A 16,299-nucleotide genomic window follows, 5' to 3' on the forward strand; every position below is an offset into this window, starting at 1 on the left:
TTAAACACATTTCTCTAAAACGTTTGGAATTATTTGTTAATTCCTTCTTAGTGCTTTAAATATTTATATTTTTTTACCTTATTGTATTTAAAACTTTTGTTAAACACTATGGATTTTGAACCTGCAACCACCTGCCTCTACAAACCAACCTCAAATTTTGACGAGTTACCTTTGGATATACATCAATGCTTATCCGACTATCTTAGAGCTTCAGACTTGGAAATTTTATGCAGAACCAGTTATTCTTTGCAAAAAACTTATGAGTCTATAAAATGGAGCCATTGTTTAGCATCCGAAACGGCAGATTTTTTTTCAGATTCACTAAACAAAAATAGTCATAGAGATTCTTTTGAATTCCGAGAGAAATATCCCAAATATACAATCATACCTTTAAAGGTTTTTGAAAATCCTTCATCATATTCCTGGTTTCTAAACAATAAAGTTAAAAAATTGATTTTTAGCTCAACAAACATTTTGACCCGCAAGATTGAATTTTCTTCTTTTCATGAACAATTCTACACTTCGCTCAATTCTATCGTATTTTTACCTACTCAGGATTTATCGTGGATTTACTATCAAAGCTCTAAATCATTTTACTTTTCACTTCAGCAATTTGTTCGAAAATCTAATTCAAAAAAGGAAGGAAGCTTCACCCATCATCTTTCCCTTAATTCAATAGACGAAAAGTCGGCTAAATACTTGATGCAAAATTCTCAGTCATTTATGTTAACTAAGTCTCTTGATTTAACTTACATACAAAGCCCCGAATATTCATTATCAAGTCGGTTGGCACTCCCTCTTCTCGAAAATATCATTCTTTTTAATATCGACCCATTGATAATGAAGTTTATATTGAAACAGCTTGTCGAATTTCCAGAACTAAAGCGTGTCAAGTGTGACTTAGAAGTCTTGAGAGTAGAAGATGATCTTATTGAAGTTCATGACACTTTTACTATTCTTCAGGCTTACCCCAAAATTTTAGAATCTTTTGAACTAAGATTTAGAAAAGTTGAAAACAACGGAAATTACTCCAGTGTGATCCTGCCAAGAAATAATATTAAAACTTTAAACTGTGTCACTGCATTTTCATTGGATACAAGCGGTCTGATTTCACCCATTCTCAATTACATATCTTTCCCCAATATTACTACTGCTAATGTGTTTTTGGATTTCCCTAACCAGAATCTTTTGTTTGATCCGCTTGCTATGTCCCTTACAACTTTGTCGGTTATAATTGGTCCAACATTCGAAAAAGGATTTTTAAAATGTTTTGCTTCCTTGAAGTCTCTTGTCAATTTTGAAGTCAATTTGTCAAAATCGGTTATGTACAATAGCGGATTTGCTCGGTATTTTGATATAGCTGAAAAGTTTGCAACTTCTGCTGAAGGTATCAGTAAGGAAGAGCTTGTTGACAATTATACCTTTTCAAAATTCTACAACGATGATATTTCAAAGCCTTTTAAATTGGATTATATGAACGAATCAGTTGATGATCAATATTTACTGGATTTATTTCATAAAATTTGGATTGAAAACCCAATGGAGGCCGTTACAGACGATACCTTTACTACATTAAACAGACAATTTTCCTCCATACTATTTTACGAGTGCCTTTTTTCTCTCATATTTTTTTCAAACATTTCTTATTTACATCTTAGAGCAGAATATGGATTTCACGCATCACCATGGTTATATAAATTGTTAATGAAGCCATCGAGTCTTAGACAAGTTCTAATGACCAAAAGAGCAAAACCTGTTTCTATACCTGATGTTGATTACAGATTGATCGAAAATAATTTCATTTTTTTTGATGTCAAGGCAAGAAGAAAACTTAATTATAGGATGGTTTATAGAAATTGTTATTCTGGTCATAATTTGGAGGAAAATAAATTAACTGATCCTGGCTTTAATGGCTGGGTATAACTTGTTTAATCACTAAATACATGACATAGCTTTTTTTTTATAGGAAAATTTAAACAACTCTTCATTAAGTTATTTTGATAGATCAACTTAATCGTTGATATTGATGTAATAATTACGTCTCGATTTCAATTAAACCCATTGATTAGTTAACAACTTATTTAAATGCAGCATTTCAAATTTCTTAATCATTCTCTACCTGCCAGATACAGAAAAAACAAAACTTGGTCAACCCTATTGAAACTATATAGCTTAACTTAGTTGCTAAACATTTCAGATGAAAAACTACCATCGGTATAAAAGATTAACCGCATGAGTTGCCTTAACTGGTAAGCATCTTTCACTATCGTGATTAAGCAAATACCAAAATTAAAATCCTAAGCTAATTAACTTAAATTTTCAATTTCGAGTATCTAGCAAGAATGCGAAAGTCGGAGTGGCTTTCACTACACAATAATTGAGACATTTAACGGTCAACTTAACTCAAGCAGCCTTCTGCAATCCATCTGTAAGTTCTCTACAAGTACAGTAAATGCATTAAGGGAGTATCAAGAGTATATTCATCTTAATGAAACAAAACGATCAGCTGGAATCAATGAAAATAATAAAAAACCTAATAGCACATGTTAGCAAATACTATTTTGAAAAAATTTGGTAAAATCAAATAAAATGTAAAAGAAAAATCAGAAAATTGAAAGTGAAAATGGGTTTGTATTCATTCAAAGGGGTCTTACGTCCTTCTCATCAACACGGACCAAAGTGTTTCATCATTTAAAAAAAAGTTTGAGAGTATAATAAAAGAGTATCAGATTGGGAACTTAAAGAACATACCATTTCAAATAAAGCTACAGAAAATAGCCATTAATCATATTGTTATTATAAAAAAGATTATTAGGAGAGTAGAGATGGTCTTTATATATAAAAAAAAAAAAAAAGTGTGTTGAAAATTGAAAAGAAAAAGGTGTAAGTTAAATGTGTAGACTGCAAAAAAAATTTAATGAAGCCCTAAAAAGAAAAAATTAATAGCCCTAGTTTTTAATAAAATATAAAGTTCTGTAATTTATTTGTGCGTGTATATATGGGTCTATAATACCAATTATGAATAATTGCAGTCAATTAATCACGTGATATTTAGGTTTAAGTAGTGGTATTACAATTTCTGCTGGAATATGCCTTTGAGCAAAGCTTTCTGTATTGCCATTAAACGTAAACGAGTAAATCAATGAAATACTATAAGATTTAAAATAATAAATGAAATTTGTATAATGGCATTAGTATCCAAGCCAAAGCTTGAGTTGAAAGGTCATCATTTCTTAAAGTTTACCTAATAGGGGTGTTTTGTGCGGCGTGAAAAAATTTGCACTTGGCTCTAATCGACACATATCAAGCACAAACCCAAACCCATACCCACACTAATACCCACTCACAAAATTTTTCGCATTCGTACCCACACCTCCAGTCCCCCTCGTCCCTCCCCCCCCTTTTTCACTTCCTTTTTTTTTTTCCTCCCCCCTCCGTTGCCCTATTGTTTGGTTCCCATCGACAGCCACCGCAGTCTGAGATAGTAAAGATGCCTTTCAACCCTAATACCCAGAACCCTGCGTACCACTCGCGCTTCCAGGTCCCCTTCCGCCGTCGTCGTGAGGGTAAGACTGATTACTATGCTCGTAAGAGACTTGTCACACAGCACAAGGCCAAGTACGCTTCTCCCAAGTACAGACTTGTCGTGAGATTCTCTAAGAAGGACATCACTGCCCAGATCATCTCTTCCCAGATCACTGGCGATGTTGTCTTCACTGCTGCTTACGCCCACGAGCTCCCCCGCTACGGCATCAAGCACGGTCTTACCAACTGGGCCGCTGGTTATGCTGTCGGTCTCCTTGTCGCCCGCCGTGCTCTCCAGAAGCTTGGCCTTGACGAGACCTACACTGGTGACGAGGAGGCTTCCGGTGAGTTCTCTATTGTTGAGGCTGTTGAGGATGCTCCCAGACCTTTCAAGGTCTTCCTTGATGTCGGTGTTGCTCGCACTACCACTGGTGCCCGCATTTTTGGTGTCCTTAAGGGTGCCTCCGACGGTGGTCTTTACGTCCCCCACTCTCCCAAGAGATACCCCGGTTACGACATTGAGACCGAGGAGCTCGATGGTGACACTCTCCGCAAGTACATTGTTGCCGGCCACGTTGCTGAGTACATGGAGGAGCTGATTGATGATGATGAGGAGAGATACCGTGAGCTTTTCCAGAGCTACATCAAGGACGGTGTTGAGGCTGATGCCATTGAGGACATTTACTCTGATGCCCACGAGAAGATCCGCGAGGATCCTTCTCCCAAGATCACTGAGAAGAAGTCTAAGGACCACTACAAGGCCCAGAAGAAGAACCAGAGACAGAAGAAGCTTACTCTTGAGGAGAGAAAGGCTCGCGTTGCTGCTAAGGCTGCTGAGTTTATCAACAACACCTTGTAAGCTCCCTGTTTTTGTGTAATGATAAAAAAATAATAAAAAAAAGTTAATGATTTTTTAATTAATGTGTCTTTGCTTTATCTTTGTGATTTAGTATCCAATGTTGTAGTTATTGAGCATTTTCTACCTGAAATGCGTTTGATATGAATTCTTGAAAGTTTAAAGGTCAGTTCGCCATGATATTTTTAACACTCGAGCTTGTTCCTAATTTGAAACTGATATGATAAGTCGTCTCCATTACCATAATGAATTTTGCAAAAACAAAGCAGAAAAACTAAAAAAAAAACATCATTGGTAATCTTGCAAAATGTTGAAATGTCTACTTTAATATTGGATTTTTGGTTCCAATTGCTGGTTTCTAGATAGACATTTTTTGAGTGCTATTTTTTCTTGAATGCTGTAAATTTTTTCATAGATACGGCTGGCTTCTCTAAAAACTTTGTGTAGGCATTAAGAAATTCACATATGTTTTTACTGTATTTCATTTATCACAAGCATTTCTCATAAATCTAAGATTTCAACCTTGAATAAAAACAAACAAACAAACATCTAAGATTTCATGTCATTATTTTCCAAAAAATTTATGTTTGTATATGTAGGGAAAAAAAAAGATATAAATCAGCTCTAAGCTTAGACCAAAATACATAAATTATTTTTATGGTACCTAAATAACAGATGTATTTTAATAGGACAAATCTGAATACAGAAAATAAATTGTGCATAACCGCTCGAACTTGTCCTTAATGACATTCTGCTCAATATTAATCGATTATCATTATCAAGAGCATTTAAAAATCTACTAACTCTGTTTTATACTACACTACACTACATTTCAATAAAATATAATTATAAATTTGATAAATACTTATTTTGAAAATAAATTATTTGCTTCCTATATATATATTATTCGTGAATCTACAGAATCGTTTTTTAAATACATTTTCATGAAAAATCTCTGTTTTAACAGTAATAGTCAGTGCTAATAAATGTACTAATTCGGTTCGGTTTTCAATACATGATTATAAAACTGCTTGTTGAAATGTTTACTTAAAAGTTAATATATATCTTTATTTAAATTTACAAGCGCTAAAATTATTTGCAATTGATTAGATTTCAAGGTGCTTTTGTTTCTTTAACTGTAGATAATACTTCAATTTATCACTTAATAATTTTTTAAAAATAAAATTCTTTTAAGCTTGATACCAATATTACTTTATATTAGATCTTTCATTCATTCAATTTGCACCTATCAGTTAACGTCTATATAGTAACTCTAGTGATACTTTAAGATCAGAGCAATGGTATATTTAATTGAATCCTGGGTCGTTTCTACCAAAAAGTTAAATGCCCACTAGCCAATAATTCTGCTTTTGTACCGCCAAAACCACGCAACACACAACACCCAAAACTTTTGAGAACAATTCAAACTTCTGCTTCACACTTTTCAACACAACACCAACCCAAATTAAAAAAACATCAAAAAATTATAATAAAACGTAAAAAAATATGCGAATTCTGTGGATCGAACACAGGACCTCCAGATTAACTAGACCAAAGTTGTAACTTCAGTCTGGCGCTCTCCCAACTGAGCTAAATCCGCAATATTAGTGATTGATGTAAAGCTATGATAGGTGCCACATAAAACATGCTTGAATGAGCAACACACTTTAAAAACATTAAAAATTTAGAGGGAAACAATGGAGATGACTTGGGAGGGTTTAGTTTTGACACTGTGTTTCTTGTAAGCCGGAATCAGGACTTATTTTTGGGTCGTTGGAGATGCATTTTTGAAGTCAAATTAAACGTTTATATAATAATTATTGTAAAAACAAAATGTTATACGGTAAGAGGAAAAATGATAACTTTTAAATAAAAACAAACAAATAGGAAAAAAAAAACAGATTAGAGCAAAAAAAAATGCATATTATTTTGATTAAAAATAATACAAGGCTAAACTCCCAGGTGTGCTTTTTTTTACTGAAAAGAGTGTACGAAAAGCACGAAGCTTATCCAAACCCCCAGCCTTCCCTGACAAACAGGAAGGTTCACTCTTCTATTCAGTCTAATTAACCCAAAGGTATTTATGGGTAATATATATGAAAGTGAAGATTAAAATTTACACGAGAGTCTTGAAAAATAAGTGAAAATAGGGTCGGGTAGGTTCGGGACCGACAGACTGATTCTCATTGTTCCTTTTAAGCAGGCATCACGGCCCATTTCCCGGGATATTGCAGGCTCACAGATCGAAACATCCCGTACTCAAAAGGTATAACCAAAAGACAGCAAGTCACTAAAGTTACTAAATTGACAGGATAGCGTTGATGCTAATGTTATTTACTTCTATAACCTTTGAATAAAAAAGGAATAATTGTGAGAAACTTTTATAAATATAAAAAAAAATAAACTTTTTAAATGAAAAAAAATAAACCAATAACTTGCAAACATACCTTCTTTTCCCCATTACTTTTTATTAGTTTGTAAAGAAGAAGCTGGAATCAGGAAACTTTTCAGATTAATTGGCATTGTTTTCAAGCCAATGTATTTTGCTCGAGGTACACTACCTTTTAATCTTTGTTTTTTATTAGGCGGTGCTTGAAGTGATGCTTGAATTTTTCGTTCAAGTTGTTTTTTCCGAAGAACTCGGAAATATTCTATAGTAGGGGATGTGGCGTGGATATCTTTGTAGTAATTTGAAGTTCGTTCTTTCCATAAGTTGATGAAGTTAGATTTATTTGAATATTCGGGGAAGCCGAAGAATTCAAACTCTTGAATAATGTAATTATGGTTTTGAGAGAAATTTTGTAAAAAACTTTGAAATGGGTCTACAAAATCAATTGATTGATTGGATAATTTAGCATAAAGATCTCTGAGTGCTTTGAACTTAATACCAAGAGCAGTGTTTACCATGCTTTTGAGAACTGGCTCATGAGATTTAAACAGTGTTTTAAATTCATCAATTGTCTTCCACTCATTTGTTCCAATCAAAATTCCTGTAACCTGTAGGTACACCAGCATGGGGAGATTATCCAATAAGGGTTTCAGACTATTTTTTGAAACTCCTGGGTTGACAGGTAATGATAGCATTCGCAAATATTTCCAACCTCCCTTTTTCAAGGCTTCTGTCCATGCAGTCAAAATGCCTCCATTAATGGTGGTGCAGTTTTTTAGATCAAGACCAGCAAGCATGGGGATAGACGTCAAGCAAACATATGACATGCGATTTAGTTCTGTGCCAGATAAGTCTAGCAGCACAATGTTATGAAAAGATGATGTACTTATTTCCTGTTGAAATGCAGAAAAGTCAGCTGTATAGGGAACTCGTTCAAAGCGGTGACGAAAATCGTTACCCGTAATTCTTTGCTGCATCAGCTTATGTCTATCATTTTTACAAAGATTCCCTGAGCGGTCCAAGTCTGGGAGATGCTTGAGCCCAGGGAAGTTTGTGCCAAAGTGGTTCATGTAAAAGATAGAATCATGACACCTGAAATTTGGGTCAAATGAAAATACAGTCGCAAAAAGTTTAAACATATAATACGAATCATGCCCTTGAATGGCCAAAATATCCCACATGCTACCCCATAGGCTATCCCAAGAAACATATGGATTCCCAGGTTTTCCCATTGCCTGCAAAGTGATCTCACCTGGGTTTGCATTCAAATAAATTAAAAGAGCATCTATAGAAATATAGCGTAGAGATGGCACCTTAGTAAATTGTGAGCCTGGTTTTTGAAAAGAACATAGCTTTTCTGAATACCTATGATTAAACAGTAGGGCCAATGCATGGCTAGGGAAGATGCCCATGTGTTCATCATGGTGTAGAAATTTCCAATTAACAGCTCCTTTAACTGTCTTATCAGTAGAGGTGCTTCCTATTATATTTTCATTGTTTCTTTTCCAAACCTGGAGCTGGAAGTTCAATTTTTGTCTTCTCTTTTGACCGGACCTTTGCATTGTTGTTCAGATGGATGGTGGTTACGATGATAACGCGTCCATACAAATAAATAATAATAAATAAACAACTAGCAAACGCGTTTATTTCGCGATCAATGGGACGGCTACGTGTTCTAATATTACATCACGTGAAATTTAGCTAGCCGTTAACATCGGAAACTCCGCTCATTATTGCTGCTTACCTCCCTTTTCCTGGACCACTCCAGCTCAGATTTCCGTTTGGTCCACTTAAAAAAAACCTTCTCAAAAATTTTTTTTTTCTTTCTTTCTTTCTTTCTTCTTTCTTCTTTCTTCTTTCTTCTTTATTATCCCAATTATTACTATTTTAAATTCGTCATCATTATATATAATAAACCTTAATAAAAAGCAAAATGTCTTTGAATTTACCCTCTTCTGAGGAAAATGCCAAAAACATCCGTGCTGCAACGGTGTCCCGCCGTTCCCACCGCACATGGGCCGGAACCTTTTACTGTGCTCCAGAGTTATATTTACAACCGTCGTCGATTGATGAGTTGAAATCAATTGTCGTGGAGGCCCACCGCCAAAAGAAGCGTATCATGCTTACAGGTTCTGGCCATTCACCTTCAGATCTTACCATGACACTTCCTCGTGGAGTCACTCAAAGCACAGGTGAATGGCTCGTCAACTTGGACCGTTTTAACAAACCTGTGTCATTGACTCCTGCTCCAGAGGATGCAGAAAATAAAGAGACACCGGCTCGTTATACGGATGTGAAGTTGGAAGCTGGTATTCGTATTTACCAGATTAATGACTATCTCAAGACCAAGAACCTTGCTATTCAGAATCTGGGATCTATTTCTGAGCAATCTGTTGCAGGAATTATTTCCACAGGTACTCATGGATCCAGTGCATACCATGGTCTTGTTTCTCAGCAATTTGTTTCTCTGAGTGTACTGATTGCTTCTGGCGAAATTATCGAGTGCTCTGAGACCCAAAACCCAGATTTATTCCGTGCAGCGCTCTTGTCTCTCGGTAAGATTGGCATCATTGTGTATGCGACGATCCGAACAGTGCCAGCATTTACGATCCACTCAAAGCAGGAGGTGACAACGTTTGACAACTTTGTAGACAACCTGTGGGGTACATTCTGGACTTCGTCGGAGTATCTTCGAGTATGGTGGTTCCCGTACTCCAACCGTGTGATTTTGTGGCGTGCCAACAAGTCGACTAAGCCGCTTTCAGCGCCGCGCGATTCGTGGTACGGAACTACGCTTGGAAGACTGTTTTACCAGTTTTTGTTGTGGGTTGCTGTCAAGGTTAAACCCAGCTTGACACCTGCTATTGAGAAATACGTTTTTAACCAGCAATACGGACTTGAGGAAACATACGATGTGGAAGGCAAGGCTTCTGTTGCTGTTCAAGGTAGCGTTGAGGGCTTGAATATGGATTGCTTGTTTAGTCAGTTCGTCGATGAGTGGGGTCTCCCATTGAAGTATGGTCAAAAGGTTTTGTACAAACTTCGCGAACAGATTTTGGCTGCAGCCAAGTCTGGTGAATACTACGTACATGCTCCGATTGAAGTGCGCTGCTCGAACCTTACAACTGTTGCTCCCACTGATGCTCCTGCCACGACTATGAAGTTACTTGAAACTGTTCCTGCCTACAATAGTGAGACACCGCACATTGGCTCGATTCCTGGTAATTCTCTTGGTCCCTTTTTGAACCCGTCACCCAATGATATCACATATGCGCCTCCAATCCCTGGGAAAGTTGAGAATGACAATCTGACATTGTATTTGAACGCGACCATGTACCGACCTTTTGGGTTTGATTCGCCGATCGACAAGTGGTTCCGAGTATTTGAGGACATTGTGTACGAAGCTGGCGGCAAGCCACACTGGGCTAAGAACTTTTTGGGTAACCGTGAATTGCCCGAGGAAGAAAAGGCAGGTGTTAAACGGGTTGGAGGAATTTTTGGTTTGGGAGGAAAGAAAGTACGATACGAAACAGACGGGCAGATGCGCGGACTGGCGCCGCAGGTTGGTGGCTGGTGGGGCGAAGACCTGGAGAGCTGGAAACGGGTGCGCAAGGAAAACGATCCTGACGATACGTTTTTGAGTGGCGCCAACTGGGCAGAGATTAACGGTCTTTTGTAGAGGACATTTGATGATTAAAAATATGAGAGAAATATTGAAAAAATAAAAGAAAAAAGATGAAGAATGAAAAATCCAAGAGTTTTTTAAAAAAAACTATTAAGTAACTTAGTTGGATATCAGCATTGAAAAAAAAAGGGTTTTTTTTTTCTTTTTTGGGGAAAATCACCCGCCGTTATAATTCATGTTAAACAGAACTAAGTTGAGTACCTCGCGAATCAAATCTGCATCCTGGCCCACTAGCTGTAGCGTGCGGTGCAAGTTTGCACTATAAGGTTTGTACACCAGCTCCGAGCACAATGCAAACCGTTCCTGCGGCGCGTACTCGCGAAGCACTGAGGTAAACACGCGTGACGCATACACGCTACCAGTGTCCCCCCCTGCTCCGGGTTCCATTCTGGGTCCTACTCCGGGACCCATGCGAAGCCCTGCGGTTCCTGTTGGATCGAACCCATTGTTGTCTGGGCCAAAACATGCACTGAGCACTCCCTGTTCATAACTCTGAGAGTCTTGGTGAGGGTCTTCGGCCTCGCACGATTCATGTAGTTTTGCATATTCCAGCAGCGGGTGGGCAGGTCCACGGGTGTTGTTTGGTACATTGTCTTCGTCGTTATCGTCTGATAATACAACAACTTGCATATTATGATGGGGGTTGTGGTCGTGCGGGGCCCTTGGCGGCGAAGATTCAGGTGTGAGAGGGCGTTGCATAGAGTCAGTGTACCTATCAAGATTGGTGTTGAGCGGATTGGCATGGTTTATGTGACCATTGATGACCGCACTGTTGCTGCTTCTATTGCCATTGCTTTTGGATGTTCCAGAACTGCTGCGTAGATCCGGCATACCTTCGGATGTTTGTGGTGTATAAGGCAGTTGATGGTACCCTGGGCTTTGACCATGATCACCATAATCTGGGATATCTGCTGCTGACTGGGATGGTGGAGGTAGCAAGTGATGTTGATGGTCGCTAGGAGGATTTCTTTGGAAAGCGGTTGGGGGGATTTTCAACACAACTATACAACTCTTGTTCCTTGGATTTTTCTGGGAATTTTGTTTTGCTTGATGGTTTCGCAGTTGTCGGGTTTCTTGTTGGACATATCTACTGGGATCCGGTAGACGCACAGGCTCAGGGTACTTGAAAGTTCTATCTTGGTATCCACCATTTTGGTGTTGCTGCGCATTTTCATATTCTGAGCCATTTGCTTCCAAAAGCCTGTTCACCATATCTTCCCTCTCTTCTTCCCGATCATCTTCACTATGGCATTGGGGCTCCGGTGATGAGCTGGAAATAATAATGGGCACCATGCTATTTGAATACTCTTCATTTCCAACCCCATTACCATATATAGTACCCTCATCTGTAGTGTCCGGCACCACAGACTCGGCCACAAGTACAATTTCGTCATCGTCCAGCGGTCTTCTTCGGTATTTGGATTGCTTTTCATTGCCATATTTCAACAGCAACTGCCCTGACTGTTGCTCTTGTACATTATCCAACTGCTGGTATGGCTTATGGTGATGCATTTGCTCTTGTCGCTCTTGTTGTGGTTGATGTCTACGAGTTGCTCGAGTGTTGGAGGTGGCTGAGAGTGGAGGGCTTTCCAACTGTCGTCGTCGCCGCTCTCGTAGTTTTTGGGGCGGCTCGGGTTGTTGTTGTTTTTGTTGCTGTTGAATGAGTGCATGGGAAGCTCTAGGATGCCTATGCGAATGCTGCGAAGTTTCTTGTCGCATGATTACATGTGACGAAGAAGATGCTGAAAGATGATTTGAATCTGTAGAGTGCTGGGGTTGAGTTGATGCTGATGCTGAACATAATAATCTGAGCCGTGTTTGTCTTGTATTATGATGTGTATTATTACGAGATGCATTTATAGGTATCAGTGCCCGGGAATCTCTCATATTTTCTTCTTCCTCTTCTTCATAATCATCATCGTCGTCGTCATCATCAGCTTCTTCAGCTTCTTCTTCTTCTTCATCACCATCATCTTCTTCATCTTCATCATTACTATTTTCGGTTGTTGATGTCATTTGTCCCTCTATGGTGAGTTGTCGTTTTTGAGCTGCCAGATACTGCTTATTTTTGTGCACAATTCTTCTTGTTTCTGGAAGAGTAATATTGTAAAAGATTTCACCAAAAAGTTCTTTAAACTCATCTGGGAAATATCTTGGACGACCTGTTGAAAGATATGTTCGGTACCGTTTATAATTTCCAGAAAAATAATGCTTAATTTTGGCCTTGGTCACGTAGTTTGGGCCGCGGCCGAGAGCCATCATCTTATCACGGAATTCCGCTACAATGTTTGGCCATAGGTAGTTTCTTCTATTGTCGACAACGTAGAGGTTACGTTTAATAATGTTGAGAAGTTCGATGCCTTCGTCGAGGGAAAATAGATACATAACTGAATGCTTGATTTCCATAATTTCGCAAAAGATGCGGCGATAGGGGAAAGTGGTAGGAAGGCTTGTGCTAAGGTATCGTGAGAAGATTTCCGATTGCTCGTTGAAAAATCGCTGGGCAAATTCGACGGTGCCATCGGGAGGAAGACTACGGGAGATGAGCCAGCGGTTCCAGTGAATAACGGCTGAGCGCCAGGCAAAGTCGATATTACACTTACGGCCGTTGCTGTTGCGTGTGGAGACAAGCAGTGAGAGTAGTACCCTGCCCTCTTCTGGGGGGATTTTGCGGATACAAGAACGAATTGGAGGAGGAGCTGGGGCCCCTACTATGGAGTTTGACATGGGGGTGTGTAGTGAATTGACATAAGAAGTATATATATATATATAAGAGTAAAGAGAAGGTTTAATATTATATTTTTTTGTTGTTTAAAAAAAAAATCTCAATTGTTTACTTTTAATCCAATTTAGTAAACAAACAAAAAAAAATAAATTAAAAGCATTTTGGTGGGTGCAAATTTTTTTTTTTTAGCAGGAACTACACAAAATAACGTGACCAGACTAGATATATATAGTATGTATATAGATAGCATAATGTAGATAGTAAATAAAATAAAATAAAATTTAATGTTACAATACACTTACCATAAAGTTACCATAAAGTAACTCACGTATTACTGCTGCTGTTGCTGCTGCTGCTTTTTCTGGGATCGCCAGATACGAATGGTTCCATCGTCACTTGAAGAAGCCATCATGTCTGGAATAACCGGATTGAAGCGCACACAGTTTACACACTTTGAGTGTCCTCTTATTGTCTCAATCAGATTGGTTGTTTCTCGGTTCCACGCATAAACATTACTATCCTCGCTTCCGCAAACCACAATGTTTTCTTGGGGGCCTGCAAAGCATGAACGTAAAACAAACTTTTCCACCTGACCAAGGATATTCTTACCAACACGTTCCGGTTGGCTAAAGTACTTACGTACAATTCGCACAGTTAATAGGTCCCACAGGTCAAGCTCGTCAGTATCTAGCTTGACCAGAGCGTAACGGGAATCCTTTGATACTGAAACAGAAATAGCATTACCAGTCCCGAGCCTAACAATACGTGCGCGGACAACAAGGTTGAAGAAGCTTATAGAACGGTCAAAGCCCAGAGTGATAATTATTTTACCATTCGGAGTGATAGCCATATCAGCCATGCGGGAGTTGGACCAGGCATCCACCTGCTTGCCGTTAATATCAAAGAGATACATTTTCGAGTCTGTACCTGCTGTAATAAAGTATTTTGATGATGGTAGCCAAGCGCAGGAACAAACCACATCTGTATGGGTCTTCAATTCGTGGAGCTTTTCCCCTGTGGCCAAGTCGTACAATATGGCTGTGCTATCTTCGGAGGAGGTCAGAATCATGGTATCGTCTGGGGACCATTCGACGCTTAGAACACCTCGCTTGTGACCGCCAAGTCTGCGGAAAATGGACCAGTCGTCGACCCGCCAAACAATGACGGAGCAGTCTTTGGAGGCGGAAGCCAGGTACTTTCCATCATGAGAAAAGTTGATAAACCAGACCTCGTCCGAGTGTTCGGTGAGAATATGAGCGGTGCGGGTGGGGAACTGGGTACGGTCATCTGGGTAGTCCAGGATGAGAGAAAATGGAGTGTCAGTGATGCGGTAGTTACTGCGGGAGAGTTGGAACTCTTGCGCTTGTTTGAGGAGTTTTGCTAGACGGTGGCGGGGGATGAGCATATCTGGGGAAATTAATTCTTGGAGAGAGTTTAGGAGGAATCTGCGAGATTGGTTGCGAACGCCATCCCAGGAAAGAATTTTAGTAATATCTTCATGAGAGTACATTACCAGGGTAGAGAGCTGTCTAATTTGAGCTCTGCGGGCTTCAATTTTTTCATGGGTAGGATGTTGGAGGTCTTTAGAGGCATTATCTGTTGTGAGAGTTGCGATTTTTGTTCTTAGAATGACGAGGGCGGTTTCAGTGTCTCGTGACTCCAGGAGTTCGAGAAACTGTTGGCGGCGAATAAGAAATGAAAGGTAGTGACGGTCAATACATGGAGCAATGTCAAGGTCTGTGAGGAGAGATTCTGCTTGGTCCCAAGCTCCGGCAAGAATGGCTGTTCGGAAAGATGCGACGACGGGGAGTTCAGTACTAAGGCCGGTTTTTTGTTCTAGCAGTTGGGCAACATCTTGGTGGCCCAGGTCGTTCAAGGCTTGAAGGATTAGGCGAGTGACTTCAGATTTGTTGTGACCAAAGTAGGAAGAAGAAGAAGAAGAAGAAGAAGAAGAAGAAGAAGAAGAAGAGGTGGGTGTATCAGAGGAAGTTGAATGCAGTGAAGGTTGTTTAGAAGAGGAAGAAGGAGAAGAAGTAGATTTAGTTTCTGGAGACGTGTTATTGGTCATTTTGGATGGTGAAGATAGTTGTTGTTGTTGTTGTATACCAGAGTTGTTAGATTGGGATTGCTGATCTAGGATTGGGGGCATTGAAGCGGTGGCGGGATTTGAGATTAGATTGTGAATACCGGAAGTAGTGGTAGATGTAGTGTTAGAAGCTGGCAGTTGAGATTGATTGCTGTTAGTGAAAGAGCTAGTAATATTTTTGATATTACTATTATTATTATTACGACTACTACTACTACTACTACTGCTACTACTACTACTGCTGCTACTGCTGTTACTGCTGTTACTAGAAGATGATGAAGAAGAAGCTTGGGACGTTTGAAAACGTTTTGGTGAAGGAAAGTCAGAAGAATCTCTTGATGGAGAGAAGCTGCGCCTGCGATGGGAGGCTTTGTTGAGTGGCGTATTTGGGTCCAGCGTGAAAGGCTTTAAAAGATGGGGTGGGGGTATAAAGAATAGATAGTTGGTTTAATGGAAGGGTTAGCTTGTTAGCTGAGATTTATTATAATGAATAGATAGATATATATAAAAAAAAGGAAAAGATCTCTTAAATAAATAAATAAATAAATAATTAAAAAAAGACAATTTAAAATTCTTAAAATTCTTAAAATTCTTAAAATTCCCTCTTTTTTTAATTTTTATTTTTTTTTGAGAAATGTCGACAAAGAATTATTTTTATTTTTTTTAAAAAAAAAAAAAAATTATTAAGCAGTGCAATCATGTGACTTAGAAATGATTAACATTGGTGGTAAAAAGCCTTAAAGGCTGACGGAAGAACGATTTATACATCGATATAGATACAGTAGATAGATAGAGAGATAAACGATATTTTATCTCTTAAATATAATATTTATAATTGATTTAAATAAAAAGAAAGAAAAGATCAAAAAAAAATAAAAAATATTATAAAATACTTTATAATTATAATTATTGTTATTTTTAATTAAATTTATTTTAATCTAAAATTAATTTAAAATGACTGTGAATTAAACTGCCCCTCAAGTTGAATATTATGAAGTTTTACAAAACACTAATTACAGTATACTAAACGGTT

At 38.3% G+C, this 16,299-nt stretch overlaps 6 protein-coding genes across 6 annotated transcripts; 3 read left to right on the plus strand and 3 right to left on the minus strand.

Annotated features, from left to right (window-relative positions):
- Positions 1–840: 840 nt before the first annotated feature.
- On the plus strand, positions 841–1,923 carry SAPINGB_P004526 (uncharacterized protein; the record flags this gene model as incomplete). Its single annotated transcript, XM_031999241.1, has 1 exon — positions 841–1,923. The coding sequence occupies one exon, from the start codon at positions 841–843 to the stop codon at positions 1,921–1,923; it is 1,083 nt and encodes a 360-aa protein (XP_031855132.1).
- A 1,567-nt stretch (positions 1,924–3,490) lies between these two features.
- On the plus strand, positions 3,491–4,384 carry SAPINGB_P004527 (60S ribosomal protein uL18; the record flags this gene model as incomplete). The annotated part of the gene is made up of 1 exon (XM_031999242.1): positions 3,491–4,384. The coding sequence occupies one exon, from the start codon at positions 3,491–3,493 to the stop codon at positions 4,382–4,384; it is 894 nt and encodes a 297-aa protein (XP_031855133.1).
- A 2,457-nt stretch (positions 4,385–6,841) lies between these two features.
- SAPINGB_P004528 (uncharacterized protein) lies at positions 6,842–8,332 on the minus strand (the record flags this gene model as incomplete). Its single annotated transcript, XM_031999243.1, has 1 exon — positions 6,842–8,332. The coding sequence occupies one exon, from the start codon at positions 8,330–8,332 to the stop codon at positions 6,842–6,844; it is 1,491 nt and encodes a 496-aa protein (XP_031855134.1).
- A 371-nt stretch (positions 8,333–8,703) lies between these two features.
- Positions 8,704–10,449, plus strand: SAPINGB_P004529 (uncharacterized protein; the record flags this gene model as incomplete). Its single annotated transcript, XM_031999244.1, has 1 exon — positions 8,704–10,449. One exon carries the CDS (start codon positions 8,704–8,706, stop codon positions 10,447–10,449), a length of 1,746 nt encoding a protein of 581 aa, XP_031855135.1.
- Positions 10,450–10,611: 162 nt separating this feature from the next.
- Positions 10,612–13,182, minus strand: SAPINGB_P004530 (uncharacterized protein; the record flags this gene model as incomplete). The annotated part of the gene is made up of 1 exon (XM_031999245.1): positions 10,612–13,182. One exon carries the CDS (start codon positions 13,180–13,182, stop codon positions 10,612–10,614), a length of 2,571 nt encoding a protein of 856 aa, XP_031855136.1.
- A 329-nt stretch (positions 13,183–13,511) lies between these two features.
- On the minus strand, positions 13,512–15,329 carry SAPINGB_P004531 (uncharacterized protein; the record flags this gene model as incomplete). Its single annotated transcript, XM_031999246.1, has 1 exon — positions 13,512–15,329. One exon carries the CDS (start codon positions 15,327–15,329, stop codon positions 13,512–13,514), a length of 1,818 nt encoding a protein of 605 aa, XP_031855137.1.
- Positions 15,330–16,299: the final 970 nt, after the last annotated feature.

This window comes from Magnusiomyces paraingens, assembly GCF_902498895.1.
Source record: "Magnusiomyces paraingens strain CBS 517.90 genome assembly, contig: contig3, whole genome shotgun sequence".
NCBI classification, from domain to species: domain Eukaryota; kingdom Fungi; phylum Ascomycota; class Dipodascomycetes; order Dipodascales; family Dipodascaceae; genus Magnusiomyces; species Magnusiomyces paraingens.